This window comes from Polychytrium aggregatum (genome assembly GCF_025602895.1).
Source record: "Polychytrium aggregatum strain JEL109 chromosome Unknown BJ171scaffold_39, whole genome shotgun sequence".
In the NCBI taxonomy this organism is placed as follows: domain Eukaryota; kingdom Fungi; phylum Chytridiomycota; class Chytridiomycetes; order Polychytriales; genus Polychytrium; species Polychytrium aggregatum.
In genome coordinates this window covers 287,682-302,006 of record NW_026516241.1, presented here as the reverse complement: position 1 = coordinate 302,006, position 14,325 = coordinate 287,682, and the positions used below count along the sequence as shown (strand labels likewise).

General features: G+C 57.4%; 5 protein-coding genes across 5 annotated transcripts; all 5 read right to left on the bottom strand.

The window, feature by feature from the left end:
• Positions 1 to 1,995: 1,995 nt before the first annotated feature.
• Positions 1,996 to 5,285, bottom strand: BJ171DRAFT_518080 (Sodium/sulfate symporter). The gene is made up of 9 exons (XM_053112217.1): positions 5,169 to 5,285; positions 4,969 to 5,072; positions 4,680 to 4,818; positions 4,141 to 4,359; positions 3,778 to 3,929; positions 3,106 to 3,666; positions 2,620 to 2,924; positions 2,426 to 2,462; positions 1,996 to 2,253 (listed from the first exon to the last, which is right to left on the bottom strand). Exons 2-9 carry the CDS (start codon positions 5,066 to 5,068, stop codon positions 2,126 to 2,128), a joined length of 1,641 nt encoding a protein of 546 aa, XP_052963597.1. The 5' UTR covers positions 5,069 to 5,072; positions 5,169 to 5,285; the 3' UTR covers positions 1,996 to 2,125.
• A 174-nt stretch (positions 5,286 to 5,459) lies between these two features.
• On the bottom strand, positions 5,460 to 8,423 carry BJ171DRAFT_205159 (uncharacterized protein). Its single transcript, XM_053106310.1, has 11 exons — positions 8,378 to 8,423; positions 7,981 to 8,122; positions 7,792 to 7,868; positions 7,544 to 7,696; positions 7,394 to 7,439; positions 7,128 to 7,308; positions 6,854 to 7,001; positions 6,522 to 6,740; positions 6,098 to 6,319; positions 5,789 to 5,950; positions 5,460 to 5,706 (listed from the first exon to the last, which is right to left on the bottom strand). Exons 2-11 carry the CDS (start codon positions 7,997 to 7,999, stop codon positions 5,608 to 5,610), a joined length of 1,326 nt encoding a protein of 441 aa, XP_052963596.1. The 5' UTR covers positions 8,000 to 8,122; positions 8,378 to 8,423; the 3' UTR covers positions 5,460 to 5,607.
• Positions 8,424 to 9,132: 709 nt separating this feature from the next.
• Positions 9,133 to 10,947, bottom strand: BJ171DRAFT_585160 (triose-phosphate transporter family-domain-containing protein; the record flags this gene model as incomplete). The annotated part of the gene is made up of 5 exons (XM_053114348.1): positions 9,133 to 9,351; positions 9,736 to 9,764; positions 9,845 to 10,372; positions 10,525 to 10,751; positions 10,880 to 10,947. The coding sequence occupies 5 exons, from the start codon at positions 10,945 to 10,947 to the stop codon at positions 9,133 to 9,135; spliced, it is 1,071 nt and encodes a 356-aa protein (XP_052963595.1).
• A 286-nt stretch (positions 10,948 to 11,233) lies between these two features.
• Positions 11,234 to 12,372, bottom strand: BJ171DRAFT_205052 (uncharacterized protein). Its single transcript, XM_053106308.1, has one exon. It carries the CDS (start codon positions 12,199 to 12,201, stop codon positions 11,413 to 11,415), a length of 789 nt encoding a protein of 262 aa, XP_052963594.1. The 5' UTR covers positions 12,202 to 12,372; the 3' UTR covers positions 11,234 to 11,412.
• A 172-nt stretch (positions 12,373 to 12,544) lies between these two features.
• Positions 12,545 to 14,181, bottom strand: BJ171DRAFT_601756 (uncharacterized protein). Its single transcript, XM_053115110.1, has 5 exons — positions 13,980 to 14,181; positions 13,804 to 13,824; positions 13,626 to 13,728; positions 13,413 to 13,539; positions 12,545 to 13,332 (listed from the first exon to the last, which is right to left on the bottom strand). Exons 1-5 carry the CDS (start codon positions 14,031 to 14,033, stop codon positions 12,987 to 12,989), a joined length of 651 nt encoding a protein of 216 aa, XP_052963593.1. The 5' UTR covers positions 14,034 to 14,181; the 3' UTR covers positions 12,545 to 12,986.
• Positions 14,182 to 14,325: the final 144 nt, after the last annotated feature.

Below are 14,325 nucleotides of genomic sequence, written 5' to 3'. Positions count from 1 at the left end.
GTCGGCCAGGGCACCCCCACGAGTTCGTTGTCGTTGGCTGTCTACAAAGAGCACCAACCTTTGGTCGACGAGCTCGATGATGGAGAGGTGGTCGGGCTCAGCCTCGTTGTTTTCGATCACAAACCTCAGTCGCCGAAGCGCAACCTGCAATCGTGGCCGGTGGTCAGGACGCCGGTTGTATCAATGCCAGCGACGATGCCACTCGATACCAAATCTGATCACGGCGATTGCCAGTGTCGCAGTGCGCATGTGTTGTCATTCGGCCATCAACAGCATCGCCTTGTGCTTGACGATCCAAGGCCATCCACAGTGACGCACTCAAGTCCCACCTGCTCGATGCGGAACTTGTCCAAGTTGGTTCTCACGCTCTGGCCTTTCAGCATCGACGATGCCACAGGCGTGACCGGGCGGGAAAGGCCGATTCCGTGAAGTCGCGGGTCGTGAGAAGCAAATGCTCGCGCACTTGAGGGACGCTGGCGGACTGGGGCTTCGTCGTGGATACTCGAAATGGATGTGCGCAAGTGGGGCGCAGACGAAGGTCTGGTTGCGAACCAAGCAAGCCAACTCCCTCATGAGCACTCGCATCCATCCAACTCTCCATCCAACCAACAAGTCCCCATCATATCGCAGTACTTGCCTGGGTCTGGTCTGGCGTACTTCAAGATGGCTTGCAGCTGAATTGGCTGGCTCGGTCTTGATCATCACCGACGGGTTCTCGTCAAGGTGGCGGTAATAGTCTGAGTGCGAGGACGCAGGTCTCGAAGGCTGACTGCGGGGGCGAGTACTGCTCGGCCGTCGATCACGAGGGCCATCTTCGGGCTGTGTCGCTGTGAATGTGGATGCGGCAGCGATGTGTGCGTGTGAGTATATGCCAAGTTCCCGGGGCCGCACGAGTTTCACGGAGTACGAGCGCCTATGCCACCGACCATTATCGACTGGGTCTGCGGGCCTTTCGTCGCTGCTGGTGTCCTGGGGAATCTGTATCTTGATTCAAAGACATGACATGATGGTGAGCTCGCAGCAGAACGGCAGAGTCGCCACAGGGCCAGCAGCGCCGCCTTCCACTAACCAGACGATCCATCCACACACCGGCAGAGCCATTACCTGCTCCTCGTGCTTGGGCTTATCTTTGGGAACTTTCGGTGTCCGATTATCAAAGATCGTTACTTGCGCTCGAGCAAGCGGCATGGCTGTAGCGTCGCGAAGCACACGGACATCCGCCACAGTGATGGTCAGCCATTTATGCAAGCTCCGGCGCTCTCCCACTTCGACAATCAAGGCGATTCGTTCGTGGTGTCTTCGCTCTTGTATCCGCAGTCCTCTGTGGACGGACTCCTTACCACGCTTCGCCCCGGCCTTCTTTCTCTTGTCTGCAGCCACATATGCATTCGAGCTTGTCGAAGGAACTGTAAACGAGACCCGACTGTGGGCTGGTTTGAGGCCGCTGCGCTTGGAGGCATCGGACATGGCATGGTCGCGACTGCGACCATCGTCAGCCTCCGCTGGCCGGAGAGAAATGAGGTGGTCGAAGGCCGAGAGCGGTGACAGGATCGTCACATTTTCGGGGGGCTGCGGCGATGTACTGACGGCGACGTTGTCCATGGGCGGGATCGTGGGAAATGGCCGGGGATCGACTTGCTACCGAAGGAGATGCGGAAAGAGTTCAAGCGACGGAGGTGGTTCGAGCTCAAATAACAGCAAGGTCGGGCAGCGAAGAGTGATGGTCGCTGCGGAGGTCGGAGTGGGTGAGACCAGGGGCATCGGAGATAATCCTCCCTGTGAATGGCGACGGGGCTGCAGTCGGACTGCCAGGGAGAGCCATGATTGGGAGAATATTCCGAGTCGCCTGCGGCCTGATCAGCAGCGCACGACCTTTGTCTTGAATGAACAGCCTCATGGGATACGACTCTCCCCCCTTGACACACGCCCAAGAAGCGATGCACCAGAGAGCAACCCGATACTCTGTCCGCCATGGCCGGCCACCCTGCTCGATTGCGGCGCAAGATATTCCTACAGGGGTGTTTGTATTCAGGGCTGGCATCTGCGCCGTTTCAAGCTCAACCGTTGCATCGGGTCGCCAGCAGATTTACTCTGTCCTAGTGGCTCGCTCTGTGCAAGGCTCTGTTCATGCACTTGCTCCCCAACCGAGAATCGTCCACCAGAACATGCCGACGGTGAAGTAGACTCCGAGGTGAACGAGGCCCACGCCCCCGCCAACCAGGAACCAGGTCTTGCGGTCGACAAAGCCCTGGCCTGACGAAACCATAGTCATGCGGGTGAGAAAGCCAATGCAGTGGCCATAGATCGGACAAGTACCACAAGACACCACCCAATTCGCACGTAGACGAGTGCATGTCGTCAGGATCACCACAAATCAGAGAAAATGCGCGCCTATCTGGGTAGCGACCGGGTCAGCTCGACTCACCAAAGTATATGGCAGACGATCCGGAGGAGTAGTTTGTCTATCAGAAACGAGGCCGTGTGTTAGTCAACCACCAGTTATAATATAGCCCTGGAGACCCTCAACGGGAAGCCAAGGCGGTGATTGCCGCCAAACCATTCCATTGCAATCGGTTGCCATCTATGCCACATTCGTGCACGCCACCCCGAAATCATTACCAGACTCCCGGCAAGACTGGAAAAGTAGGCCAGACAGGCTGTGAGTATGCGCGAATGGCAGCCCAGCTGCTTCCCCGCCTCCATCAGGGGCGACACCAGGGCGACGATGTGTCCAGTTAAGCTCGAAAACATCAGCATCGAAAGGAAGTAAATCGTCGAGATGGAAATGGTCGAGGTCAACGGCGAAAGATGCGCGCTCTCCAGGAAGCCGACGCAGAAATTGCCGAACCAGCGGGCCAGTCCGAGCTTGGAGATCTGATCGGCGATGAGAACCATTCCCGAAAGCCAAAAGTACGAATCCCACGCTGCATGGAGCCACGTGCGTCAAGGTCCAGAGTTCAGATCAAAAAGCGGTGCGTTAGCGAGATACCAAGCAACAGTGCCCGATGAGCAGCTCGTCTTGATGAGACCCTGATGAGACCCTGGCGAGGCCCTCGCGAGATCAGGAACGCAGTCGTCGAGTCGAAATGGCACCGAGCCGCTTACCCTTTGAATTCTCGATCACTTCATTCCAGCTGATTGTACCCATCATCAGGAGAAGCGAAATGCCCAGCAGCGCCACATAAGCTTCTGGCATGTCCAGAGACGAGCCAGAGACCCACAAGGCAAGACACAGGATCAGGACACTCAGAACTTGGATTTCTTTCGATGACAGAGGCCCCATGCGGCTCAGCTCCTGCTTGGCCAGGGAACGAACAGCGCAGGCGTTGTAGCTTGTCCGCACGAACTTGGACAGAATCAGTGGAATGAGGGCTGCCACGACGAGCCCTGGGACGACTGCGCCGACGAACCACCGGACAAAGCCGAACTCGAGATTGAATACCGCTGCGGCTTGTCCGACGATTAGAGGATTTCCAACTGTGCCGGTGACGAACATTGACGAGGCTATGAAGTTGGCGTGGTTGCCGCAGAGGACCAGAAACGACCCTGTTTCGGGGTTCTCGCTCGGCGTCGAGCCAAGTACCTGGGCGAGCGACATGGTGATGGGCATGAGAATGCCGCCCCCGCGGGCAGTGTTGCTGGGGATGAACGGACCCAGAAGGAGCTCTGGAACCAGGAAGCCGGGCGAGGTCAGAGAGGCTCAGGGCTGCCACCACCGAGGGTAACGAGATGCACGATGCTGCTGCTGGCAACATCGCAGTCGAGCACAGAACTAACCCGAGGCCGTCAGCGCATATCCAAGACCAAGAAGCGACCCGCCCATGTACTTGACGAGCAGCAGTGAGACCCTTCGGCCCAGACCAGTGGCGTCGACGGCGTGGCCGATGTGGAAGGCGGCAAGGACCAGGAATGACAGCGGCATCGAGAAGCTGGATGGCCGGCGACCCAGAAGCGTGAGTGAGCAGACTCAAACGAAGGCTCAAACGAAGGCTCGAACGAAGGCTCAAACGAAGGCTCCTTCCTCTCTCGAGATTCGAGTTGAGTCCGCAGCGCTTTAGGCAGCAGCGATACCATTCACCATTACACCCAGACCCAGACCCAGACCCAGAGTCCCGACGCTGGAGCATGGAATCAGCTTACCCTGAGAGTGCCACCTTGAGTGAGCCTTGGCGGCCATCGCACTTGTAGCTGATGTGCGTGCCGCCGCCGATGCGATCCTCGGTGTCGCAGAGCCGGCACTCGATAACCTTGCCGTCCTCGGTTGTGCACATGAAGCTGTCTGCAAGGATCAGCACCAGCAGCCCATTGAGGACCACGATGGAGATGGTGATCTCGGTGCACAGCAGGGTCAAAATGACACTGGAGATACAATGTCTGGTTAGCACGCCGCGACTGAAGCAGAGAGGAGGGGGTTGATGCTGATGGGCTTGGTTGGTTTGCAAGCTGTCCAGCATTTCCTGCATTTTGGGATGGCTCTGCCCGCACCAAGCGATGCCATGATGCTGCGACCCGACTGCACGCCTCCAGATTGTTCGTTCGACAGACGGACAGTCAAACACACGGCCCGCAGACCCACCAACAGCAACTGGATGCTCCAGCTTGCCGACAGCCACCAGACAGGACAACCAGACCCCGGTCGCCCCGGCTATCCGGCCCCGTCGCTGCGGCATGCCGTTTACCTGACGAATACGCCGAGAAGCTGCATCGCAGTCCTTGTCAGCCCCTCCGGCGGCGGAATGTGGGCGATGATGAATCCGATTAGGATCGACACGGCGGCGTTCAGGACGTTGGGATCACGCAGGAAGCGCTTCAGCCGAGCTGCCGAATCGGACCCGTTGCGTGATTGTGCAAGAGGTTTGTGAGCAAGCAGTCCGACGGGCGAGTAGGTGCGGCTACGGCGGCGGTGGACGAGCAGCGACAACGTGCTGAAGCGAGCAGATATGCTGGAGCATGGCTGCTGCAATTCACCTCGGAATGACTTGGGCCGGCCATCGACGGGTTGGGGTGGATGAGCCCCATGCTGCACTGATCCGGACAACAGCGGCGTGGCATCGGTTGGCAAGTCCATGGAGCTGTGGATGATGGCAGAGATGCCGGAGAACGCAGTCGCTGGGTCAGTGACCCGATGCGCATGCGCGGGAGCCAGACGATGGGGCCAGGACATCTACCTGAGCGTAGGGCAGTGCTTGGATGCAGGTCTGGAGAGGAAGCTGGGACTGCCAAGAGAACGCAGCGGGAAGGCGCCATTTTTCTGCCGCGATCCGATGGCGATGCGGAAGCACTTTGCCGTGGGACAAGAGGACAAGAGGACAAGAGGACAAGAGGACAAGGGGGGCGTGTCGTGCTGCGCATGCATCGTGTCTCTGGATTTGGTCAATCGTGATGGTCTGGTGGGTCGGGTGTATCGATCTGGTGGATCGGGTGGATCATCCGGGCAGGCGTGGTGCATGCAGTGGGCCGTGGGGGCGGGGTTGCTCGATCCGCACAGAGGACGCATGTCTGTCCCGTTTCTTTCTGGATTGACTGTACAGGTGTTCAAAATACAACTGGGACACCCCGTTTTGCTCGACACATGCTCGCCAACGATCCCATGTCTCCTGCCTTCGGTCACTCCTGCTCGTCCTGATCAGCCGTCGTCGTGATCTCTTCGATTCGACTCAGCGTCGATTGCATCATATTCAGCAGCAAGCTCTTGGTTGGATCCGCCTGCAGGTGGAGCGGATCCCGTCAGTTGCGCCAACGGACCGCCATGGGCGGTTCTGGAATGCATGGCCGAGGGTTTACTTACAGCGCATGCGTGGTCGACTCCATCGTCGTGGTCTGTCTCCTCGGCGTGCTGCTGGCAGTGCTGGTTTTCCTGTTCTTGAGCAAGCCGCTCGACGTGTCGAGCGAGTGGATCCAGAAAGGCTCTTCTCGTAGCATCGAGGTGGCTCTTATCCCACAAGCCCAGCTGAAGGGTGATGCATGTCATCGGACCGAAATAATATCTCAGCTCATCATCGCTCGAGTTGGCTACATTGGTCAGGTGCAAGGCATGCGCGGTAGACTCGCCCAGACGACTCAAAGGCGAGCCCGGCGCTCGTGCTGCAGGCGTTACCTTGCGACTGGGTAGATCTCGGATCAGAAGGTAGAGGTACAGGTTCAAGACGTGCATGACCACGTCCGACGACCTCAGCAGCGTTTGTCGATCGTTCAGCACAGTCCGTGACGGCACAACAGGGTCCAGATAGAAAGACTGCTTTGGATCCAACAAGAGCTTCAGCAGAGTCTCGGTCAGCACGGGTGATGCGAAAGTATTCGGCTTGGGGCTTTGGTGGCGCTGCGGGATATTGTGGACCAGAAAACTCTCAGCGTTCGAGCAGTTTCGCGGCTGTCTGATTCGGGTTCTCACGCCATTCCACGATTGCATCACTGGCAGAGTTGATCGACGCATGCCTCCAAAATCAAGGCTCCACCACTGTTACCAGTGCCACCAGTGCCCTCATACAAGTCAGTTGTGCTTAAATGCATACACGGCTCACCCCAGAATCATGCGGTCGATTCCAGAATTCGTGGACAAACTCCTTCAGGATAGCAAGCGCTGCAACTTCAAGGATGGGCTGTCCGCTTTTCGTCATAATCTCGGCAATGATGTGCAAGATCACGGTGTGGTCAAACACACGCAAAAACGTCTTGAACTTTGCAAACGCAACCGACCGAAGTCCCGGGGCGTGGCATCCTGCCATAAATTGGAGAGAATTCTGACGAGACGACAGCGTCAGTGCTGTCCACAAGCATCGTCGCCGCGAGTCGAAAGTCAGAGATAGCATGTCCAGTTTGCATTGGATGCAGAGTGAACCCAAAGTCAGCCAACCTGGATCAGCTCATTCATGGAGTAGCCATCATAATCCATTTGGTAGTCTTCCATGTGCAGCGACTCGGTGGCGAGGTGTTGCGAGAGGTACTGTAGATAAACCAGTGCCTTGTCGGCGATAAAGACGTCATCGGGATTCCCTGTCGAGCTGAATTCAGCCAGATGTCAGCCAAGAGCCTGAGTTTCTATGATCCACACGAATGCATCGCCTTCAGTCGTTTGCAATCCACTTTGTAGCCTTTGTCGCTCGGTTGGAGCATATCGCGGACCACACCTCTGCCCAAACAGGACGACACCCAGCGGGATGGCCGTGGCCAGCTTCCATGGCCGCCCGACCACTTTTGGAAGCATGTGGGTCCCGAGGAAACGGGCCGAGCCTTCGCGACTGTCTCGCTCAAGAACCAAGGCGATGAACACAGCAATGTCTCCGAATGATTGGAATGATGCAGTATGATCTGGTGGCATATTTTCGCATGCGTTGATCAAGTTAGGAACAGGTGGCGCCGAGTAACTATTGCCGAGGTGGGACGCATGTTTTACCTTCGAGAATATTGAAGGCTCCGATTCCAAGTCCCTGGGCGCTCGCCTGTGACAGGTGTCAAAAGTAGCATCAGCGGACTGTGATGTGTCCACCATCCAAGACCGGGCAAACACACGCTGCATGATATGCAGCAAAGTGCAGAGACATACCAACAGCTTATCTTGAATCGGAGCGGTCCAGAGGCGGGGCTTTGACTGGTATACCAGGCCCAGAGGCAAGCGACTGAGGCCCATGGAAAATATCTTCATGTAGAATCCCTTGCAAGCAAAGGCCACATGCTCCGCATTCTTGCTGTCGGTCGACTGCGGTTCAGGGTGTCGTCGAAAGATTTGATCAGGGGCGCATCGACTCGGCGTCACCGTTATTGCTGTAATGCATGATACTGTCTGAGACATACCTTTGCCAGCTGCTCACCGAGCAAATTGCAGCATGCCGTGAATTCCGCGATGAGACTTTCGACGGCATGGATGACGACTGCCCTGGCACCATCCAGTCAAAACCACCAATCGTTGTCAGCTCAACTACGGCTCGAGCGCTACCAGGCAGTATACATTCCACTGGTTCGATTGAGCCAACGATTGCCAACCTGCTCTCGTCACCGCCATTCGGGGACTGATCGCTGTTCAGAGACCGGCCCAGCCGATCGAGCACAGAGAAGCTGGGTACAATTGCAGAGAGAGTCTGGTGGATGAACTGGAAGAGCTTGTTCGGTTGGATGCGGCCAAGACCTGCGGTTTCAAACAACGTGGCGAAGAGTCCGGCCATGAGCAGACAGTCCACAGACTTTGGTTCGATATTGTGTGAACACCTGGACACAGTAAAGCGCAAGTGCGCTCGCCGGCGAGAGCAGCCAGGGTCAACCCACAATGGCCCAGTGGATCGGACCTCGATGCTCGGCAGATCAAGCAACGTCGACTCAGTCGGTCACGATCAGCACATCAGATCACCACAATCAAGCAGATTGCAGGCCCCAGCATGTTCACCTTGGATCAAGATCTGCAAGCATGCTACCAGCCTCGGGACTTCCACCAGCAGGCGGGGCAGCTCCTCAGGATCCAGCGTCATCCCGAGCATATATTCTGGCACAAAAACCAGGAGCTCGCGGGCAGCGACGTTGCTTGCAACCCGACCAAGGATCTTGGAGACAGCGGCGTGGGACGAGTTGGCTTCATCCAGTGTGGACCAGTTCAGATGCGGCATCAGTAGAAGCGCCAAGTCCCAGCCGCAGCTCGAGATCTCGGTGTCGTCGATCTCGTCAACGAGACGATGGAGCTGGACCCAGTCTGTCGTCTCGAGGCTGCTCTTGCTCTTGGTGATGGCTCCAACAGCTTCGAGGACTTGAGGCAAGGGGTGATCGGTCGCTGGAGCGTCCATGGCGGTTTGATAGCGATGGCTGTTGCAGGGGTTGGTTTGGCAGGGACTCGCAAAGTAAAGCAGGCAGACAGAATCGACGGAGCACAAACAGATGGATGTGTTGGGCAGGCAGGCAAAGGCCAGTCGGGCAGGCAGGCAACAGGCCAGTCGGGCAGATCAGGAGAGAGTTGGTTGGTGCTGGGCGAGCGGCGCATGGCTTGGATCACGGCGACGAGCCAGAGGGCATAGATCGCCGGCTGCTTGTTCATGGGCACACTATCGAAGCAGCCAGCGTTGGTCTATTGACTGAGAATTGTATTGAGGATTTGCTCCCGCCCACCTCCGCTCCCCGCTGCAGAGACCGCCCCGAATCGCTTGCATTGTATCAGTCGTCAAAGATGGCCAGCTCGTTGTCCTTGGACGACACAGATGAATACGGCCCCCTGCGCGCATGGTGCCCCAGGCTGCCGTTCTTGTACTTGTAGAGGTTGTAGAGAGCGATTCCGCCAATGGTGATGATGATGCCGACGACGTTGATCATGGTGACGTGATCTCCAAAGATAATCATCGACAGCACGATCACGACGACTTCCTTGGACATGCCCTGGCATGAGCCGACACCATATTTTAGACTCTACCTCTGCGTGCAGATCACGGCGGCTCGTAGCATCCTTGTCCCATCCCATCCCATCCTATCCTATCCTATCCTATCCTATCCTATCCTATCCTATCCTATCCTATCCTATCCTATCCTATCCTATCCTATCCTATCCTATCCTATCCTATCCTATCCTATCCTATCCTATCCTATCCTATCCTATCCTATCCTATCCTATCCTATCCTATCCTATCCTATCCTATCCTATCCTATCCTATCCTATCCTATCCTATCCGCAAGCACCAGATGTTCGGGCTAGATCGACTTACCGCAACTGCATTTGGATGGCAAGCCGAGCGGATACGGTGGCAAGCATTATGTTAGATGTACGTCCTCTGTGCCGATCTTGTGGGTGCGGCCTGGCTGGCTCAATACTTGGCGGGTGCTGGCCAGCCTTTCCCCTACGCATCAGCGACACTTGCCACAGCCAGCGACCTACCAGAGAGAGTGACGACGGACGTGCTGGCGATCAAAAAATATTCGGAAATCGTCATCAGGAACGCAAGGACGCCGCCAATGGCCAGCAGCCCAACCAGATCAACGATGGAGCCGACAGAGGCGAATTGAGGGTGATTGGCAGCGTTGCCGTATCCAAACTCGAGGACGAGCGAGAGGATGCCATCGAAGAAGGCCATGACCGGGCTGAGATAGAGAAGCGTCAGCACGGGATGGCCCATGGGCGACGACGGGCCCTGCAGCAGAATCTGGGTCAGCGACCACCTCAGGCCCGAGAAGATGGAGCCGCCGAGGACGAGCACCAGGCCAAGCGTGTCGTATTTGATCTCGCCGGCGATGGTGATGACGACGCCAAAGACGATGATCATGATGATGGCTATCAGCGAGAGCCGAATCTTTTCCAGTCCAAACAGAAAGGCGAACATCAGAACCCAAACGGGCACGCTCGATTTGATCATCGTGTAGAAGGAGAGGCTGATATAGTGGAGCGAGGCATTGCTCATCACAATGTCTGGTCCGGGATGGAAACAGAGCCGTTGGAGATTGAGAAGAAATCCGGGTCAGCCCAAGCAGAACGAGCTTTGCTATTCTGGCGACACTTCTGTGAGGCGCTTGCGGATATGCCCGAAGCGGGCTGGCGCAGGGCATCTGGTGGCTTCTTACCAAGCGCTGTGCAGAGCCCCGTCGGGACGACGTGCGTCAGATAGTGGTAGACAGTGGGCTTTGGCCGCCGCCGCAGGTCCATGCAGAAGAAGTTGTAGAGGAACAGGGACGTCAAGAAGTGGGTCATGGCATGGATCGCGCATAGCAGCAGCGGCAGGTTGAGGTTGTATTGGTGCTTTCCAAGCAGGGCCTTGTTGTATATTGAGAGGGCCGACGAGAAAAAGTACCTGAGAAGGAAGGGGTCGGATCGTCAACGGGATGTGCAATGAGGGAGGGATAGAGATACGCAGCGGCGGGAAGGGATACGAAGAAGCGTGCTGGACATCGGGGGAATCATCCACGCCGAGAACACTACCAAGAGCCGAGATAGAACAGAATCCGTGCAATGGAGGTGCCCTGGGTGGATCCAGCCTTAGAATCCATAGCGGGAGCAAGCGCGAGCGAGGCGGCCGGGTGTGGGGATGGTTGACGGAGGACTGAGGGCGCTGCAGCCGGGCGAGACGGCCGGGCCTGGAAAGGGGCGCTGGGAAGAGGGCGCTGGACCGAAGCGAGGGCCAGCAAGACAGCCCGACCAACGGAATCCGCCAGCGATCTGGGGATTGCCTCGGTCCGCCAGACGCATGCACACGCTGATTCGCCCTCCGCGCGAGTGAAGCCAGAAGCACCAAGGTGCGGCAGAGAGACATGGCCAGGATGCGATGTGGGAGCGACCGTCAAAACGAACGAGGCAGGTATCGACGGTCATAACGGCACTCTGAACTGACTGTATTCACGTTGCATAGCACAGGGACAGACAGGGCGCTCAGCAGCCGAACGTGTACTGGCCAGAGTTCCACCAGAGGTTGCTCTGCCAGTCTTCGAGAATGATAAAGGCGCTGACTTGATCGTTCAAGCACGAGCCGACCCAGGGGACGGAAACCGTCTGGCAGGCCACGAGGTTGACGTACGCGGTGAGATCTTGCGAGTTGTCCGCAGTGCAAAAGTCGCTCCAGTCGTTCCAGGGGCATTGGATATCGGCAGCCAGGACGAGATACATGCCAGTGGGAATATCGCAGCTGGCCGTGATTTTGAAGCTGGACATTTGGTCATTAAAGCATTCATGGATATTATAGCACTTGAGACTGTCATGGACCTGAAAGTCGACAGCTCGTCCGCCATAGTTGATATCTTCGTAGAGAACAACGTCGAGCTGCCAGGCCAAGCACGCTGGCAGAAGAAGGGCGAGAGCCGCAAGCAAGACAATCGGGGTTTTGTAGGCGCCAGACATTTGAAAGGGCTTGTCGGAGGAATCGGCAATGAGGCACCAAAGAACGGACTTGGAAAGGAGCGAGCCGGACTTGGCTTGTTTGGGGTAGGATGAGGCTTTTGCGGCTGGCGAGCGTCATGGCCGAGGGATGGAGCGAGCCTATTTATGTGGTGTGGGAACATATGGCTCGTTGCCGCGACGAAGCATATACACTTGGGCAGCACTGCCAAGACCGCAAAGACAACTGGGGCAGCCAGGCCGGCCGACTTCCAAGGGGTTTGTGGAAGGAAAGAGGAAAGCAAGTCGCTCGTGGGATCCGCACAGCATCTGGTTGCTTTGATCGGCTGTTCTGCTCGGGACTGCACGAGATGCATGACCATCCTGCGAGGGACATGTCTCAGCATCGCATTAGGCTCAGCATACATTGCCATTGCCACCAGGTGTGTCAGTTGTTTTGAAGATGCCAGGCCAGACCGTCAAGACAAGGCATGGGATATTGATCGGCGACCTGTGCAACGACTCGGTATCCCTCGCAGGGGTGTGGCTTGCTTTCTGTCCGGGATTCGGCTCGATGTGGGTCCGAAGTGTCGAGGAGCAATGCCGACCCCTTGTCGAATTGCTGCTGTTTGAATGTCACTGCCTTCCAGTCGCTGCTCTGGGAGCCCGAAGCCATCATACATTGCACCTGAGGCCGCACCAGCCAGTACAATCGACTGAGCAGCAATCGCTGATTCGTCGCGAATCGAGGACCAAGATCCAAGACCCACTCTGCCGATGCCTCTTTGCTGTCGCTGCGTGGGTCAACCGCCTCCTCGGGCTGTCCGCGCCTGGAGCCCCCGAGGACTCTTGAATCGGGAAACATCACCCGCGAGTGCCGATCGACGTCGTTTAGCCAGGCGGGTCAGCATCATTCAGCCAGCACCGATCGACGTCATCCAACCCGCCCAAGTCGTCCGCATGTCCCATTCGAGAATGGGTTCGCTGTAGCCATGCTTTCGATCCAGCACGGCTGGCGTTCCAAGTCTATCGAGACACTCACCCGGCGAGCAAGAGGGGCCATGCCCAAAGGCAGATCCATCGCTTCACTGTATATTGACATGGTCGATGGCGACAGAACACATACATACGAGGACAAGCTGGCCCAATGTAATCGACGCTGAGGGCACAACGACGGCCACCATGTGCCTGGCAGCATTGCGCCTGGTTGAATCGCCGTTCAGGCTCCGCTAAGGGCCCCGGCCTCAAGGGTGGCAGCAACCAACGAAACGAGATCGCGGACGGCAATGTCGAGCTGCTCCTGAGAATAAGGCGCACCAGGAGCCGGGATGTGCAGGAACAGGACAGGGACGGGCGACTCCCGGGTGAGGTAGAGCGATGAGTAGAAGATATACTCGCACAGGTAGCGGCCAGCATCGGTCGAGACGTTGCAAATGTCCCAGCCCTTTGCGCGCATGGCGTCTCGCAGAGCTTCGTTGTCGAGGATGGTGCGAAGAGGAGACGGGAAGGGCGAGCCATCCGCAGGGGGAGGCAGAATGACGGTGCCTTCAGGGGCCATCTGGTTTCTGGAGACATCCGATCCACACCGGACCCAGGCCAATTAGCACGACAGTAGAGCCAAGCAGGCAGCCCGATTCGCACTTACTCGACATCAGGATGGACGTAGCCCTGAGGATGGGCAATCGTCTCGAGGTTGATGGTATTCGGGAGACCCTGGCCGACATGGATGATCGCTGCCGGCTCGAACTCGGCAATCAGGGGAGGCAGGTTCGCTGGGTGGCGGCGAGACCGAGCAGGTTCAGGGCACTATCGGTATCTGTTTGACAGCGAGAACTCAGCTACACGGCGCATTTCTTACCAGAGACAAACTCGTAGGCGACGGTCATGAGCCGAGGGACGATGCGGTATCCGTTGGACTGCAGGCCCTCGAGGGTCTTGACGGCTTCCCATGAGGGGTTCAGCTATTGGCGGGGCCGAGCAGTGAGCGAGTGCGATGCATCGACAGACAGCGCCAGCAGAGTAGGATGCATACTTACCACGGGGGCGCTTTTGAACGCCTGTGGAATTAGGAAGGGGGGGATGGACAGCAGCACCAAATAAGATTCAATCGCCAGCAGAGCGGCGTGCAGAGCAGGCATCAACGTGCGGAACAGGTGTCGGCGAAAGGAGCCACAGCCGGCCGGAGGAGAAACTGGTGGCTGCAAACACTTACACCGTAGCCGGTGACCAGGATGTTGGACTTGCGTTGGGGAGGGACTGGAGCCATGGCGACAGATGTCGACGACGATGATAAAGACAGAGATAGAGACAGAGACAGGAGCGACGGGAGACGAGACTGCGAGAAGCCATGGCAGCTCTGGATCTGGAGGGCTGTTTGGGGGGGCTGATCCGGCGCAGAGCCGGGACCAACGCAAGCCCCCGTCGCACAGAGTCACGCGCGGACGAAGACAGGGACGCTGTGTTCGATCCGGGCCAGCCAGAACCGAAGGACAGCCAAGCGGGCATGTCTTGGATCCACAAGGCATGGGGCTGGGGTCGCCGGCGCAGAGTACCCCGTC

What these genes read in the sequence shown, in the direction of transcription:
- BJ171DRAFT_205052 (XM_053106308.1), bottom strand. Translation starts at nt 12,201, where the DNA reads ATGGCAATGTATGCTGAGCCTAATGCGATGCTGAGACATGTCCCTCGC.
- BJ171DRAFT_601756 (XM_053115110.1), bottom strand. Translation starts at nt 14,033, where the DNA reads ATGGCTCCAGTCCCTCCCCAACGCAAGTCCAACATCCTGGTCACCGGC. An exon ending in CGTTCAAAAGCGCCCCCGTG is followed by an intron (nt 13,729 to 13,803) that starts GTAAGTATGCAT and finishes CCCCGCCAATAG; the next exon opens with CTGAACCCCTCATGGGAAGC. An exon ending in TACGTCCATCCTGATGTCGA is followed by an intron (nt 13,333 to 13,412) that starts GTAAGTGCGAAT and finishes GGATGTCTCCAG; the next exon opens with AAACCAGATGGCCCCTGAAG.
- BJ171DRAFT_518080 (XM_053112217.1), bottom strand. Translation starts at nt 5,068, where the DNA reads ATGGACTTGCCAACCGATGCCACGCCGCTGTTGTCCGGATCAGTGCAG. An exon ending in CCGGCCCAAGTCATTCCGAG is followed by an intron (nt 4,819 to 4,968) that starts GTGAATTGCAGC and finishes CCGATTCGGCAG; the next exon opens with CTCGGCTGAAGCGCTTCCTG. An exon ending in CTTCTCGGCGTATTCGTCAG is followed by an intron (nt 4,360 to 4,679) that starts GTAAACGGCATG and finishes TTGTATCTCCAG; the next exon opens with TGTCATTTTGACCCTGCTGT.
- BJ171DRAFT_205159 (XM_053106310.1), bottom strand. An exon ending in GTCGTCCTGTTTGGGCAGAG is followed by an intron (nt 7,002 to 7,127) that starts GTGTGGTCCGCG and finishes GGCTGAATTCAG; the next exon opens with CTCGACAGGGAATCCCGATG. An exon ending in CCATGAATGAGCTGATCCAG is followed by an intron (nt 6,741 to 6,853) that starts GTTGGCTGACTT and finishes TCGTCTCGTCAG; the next exon opens with AATTCTCTCCAATTTATGGC.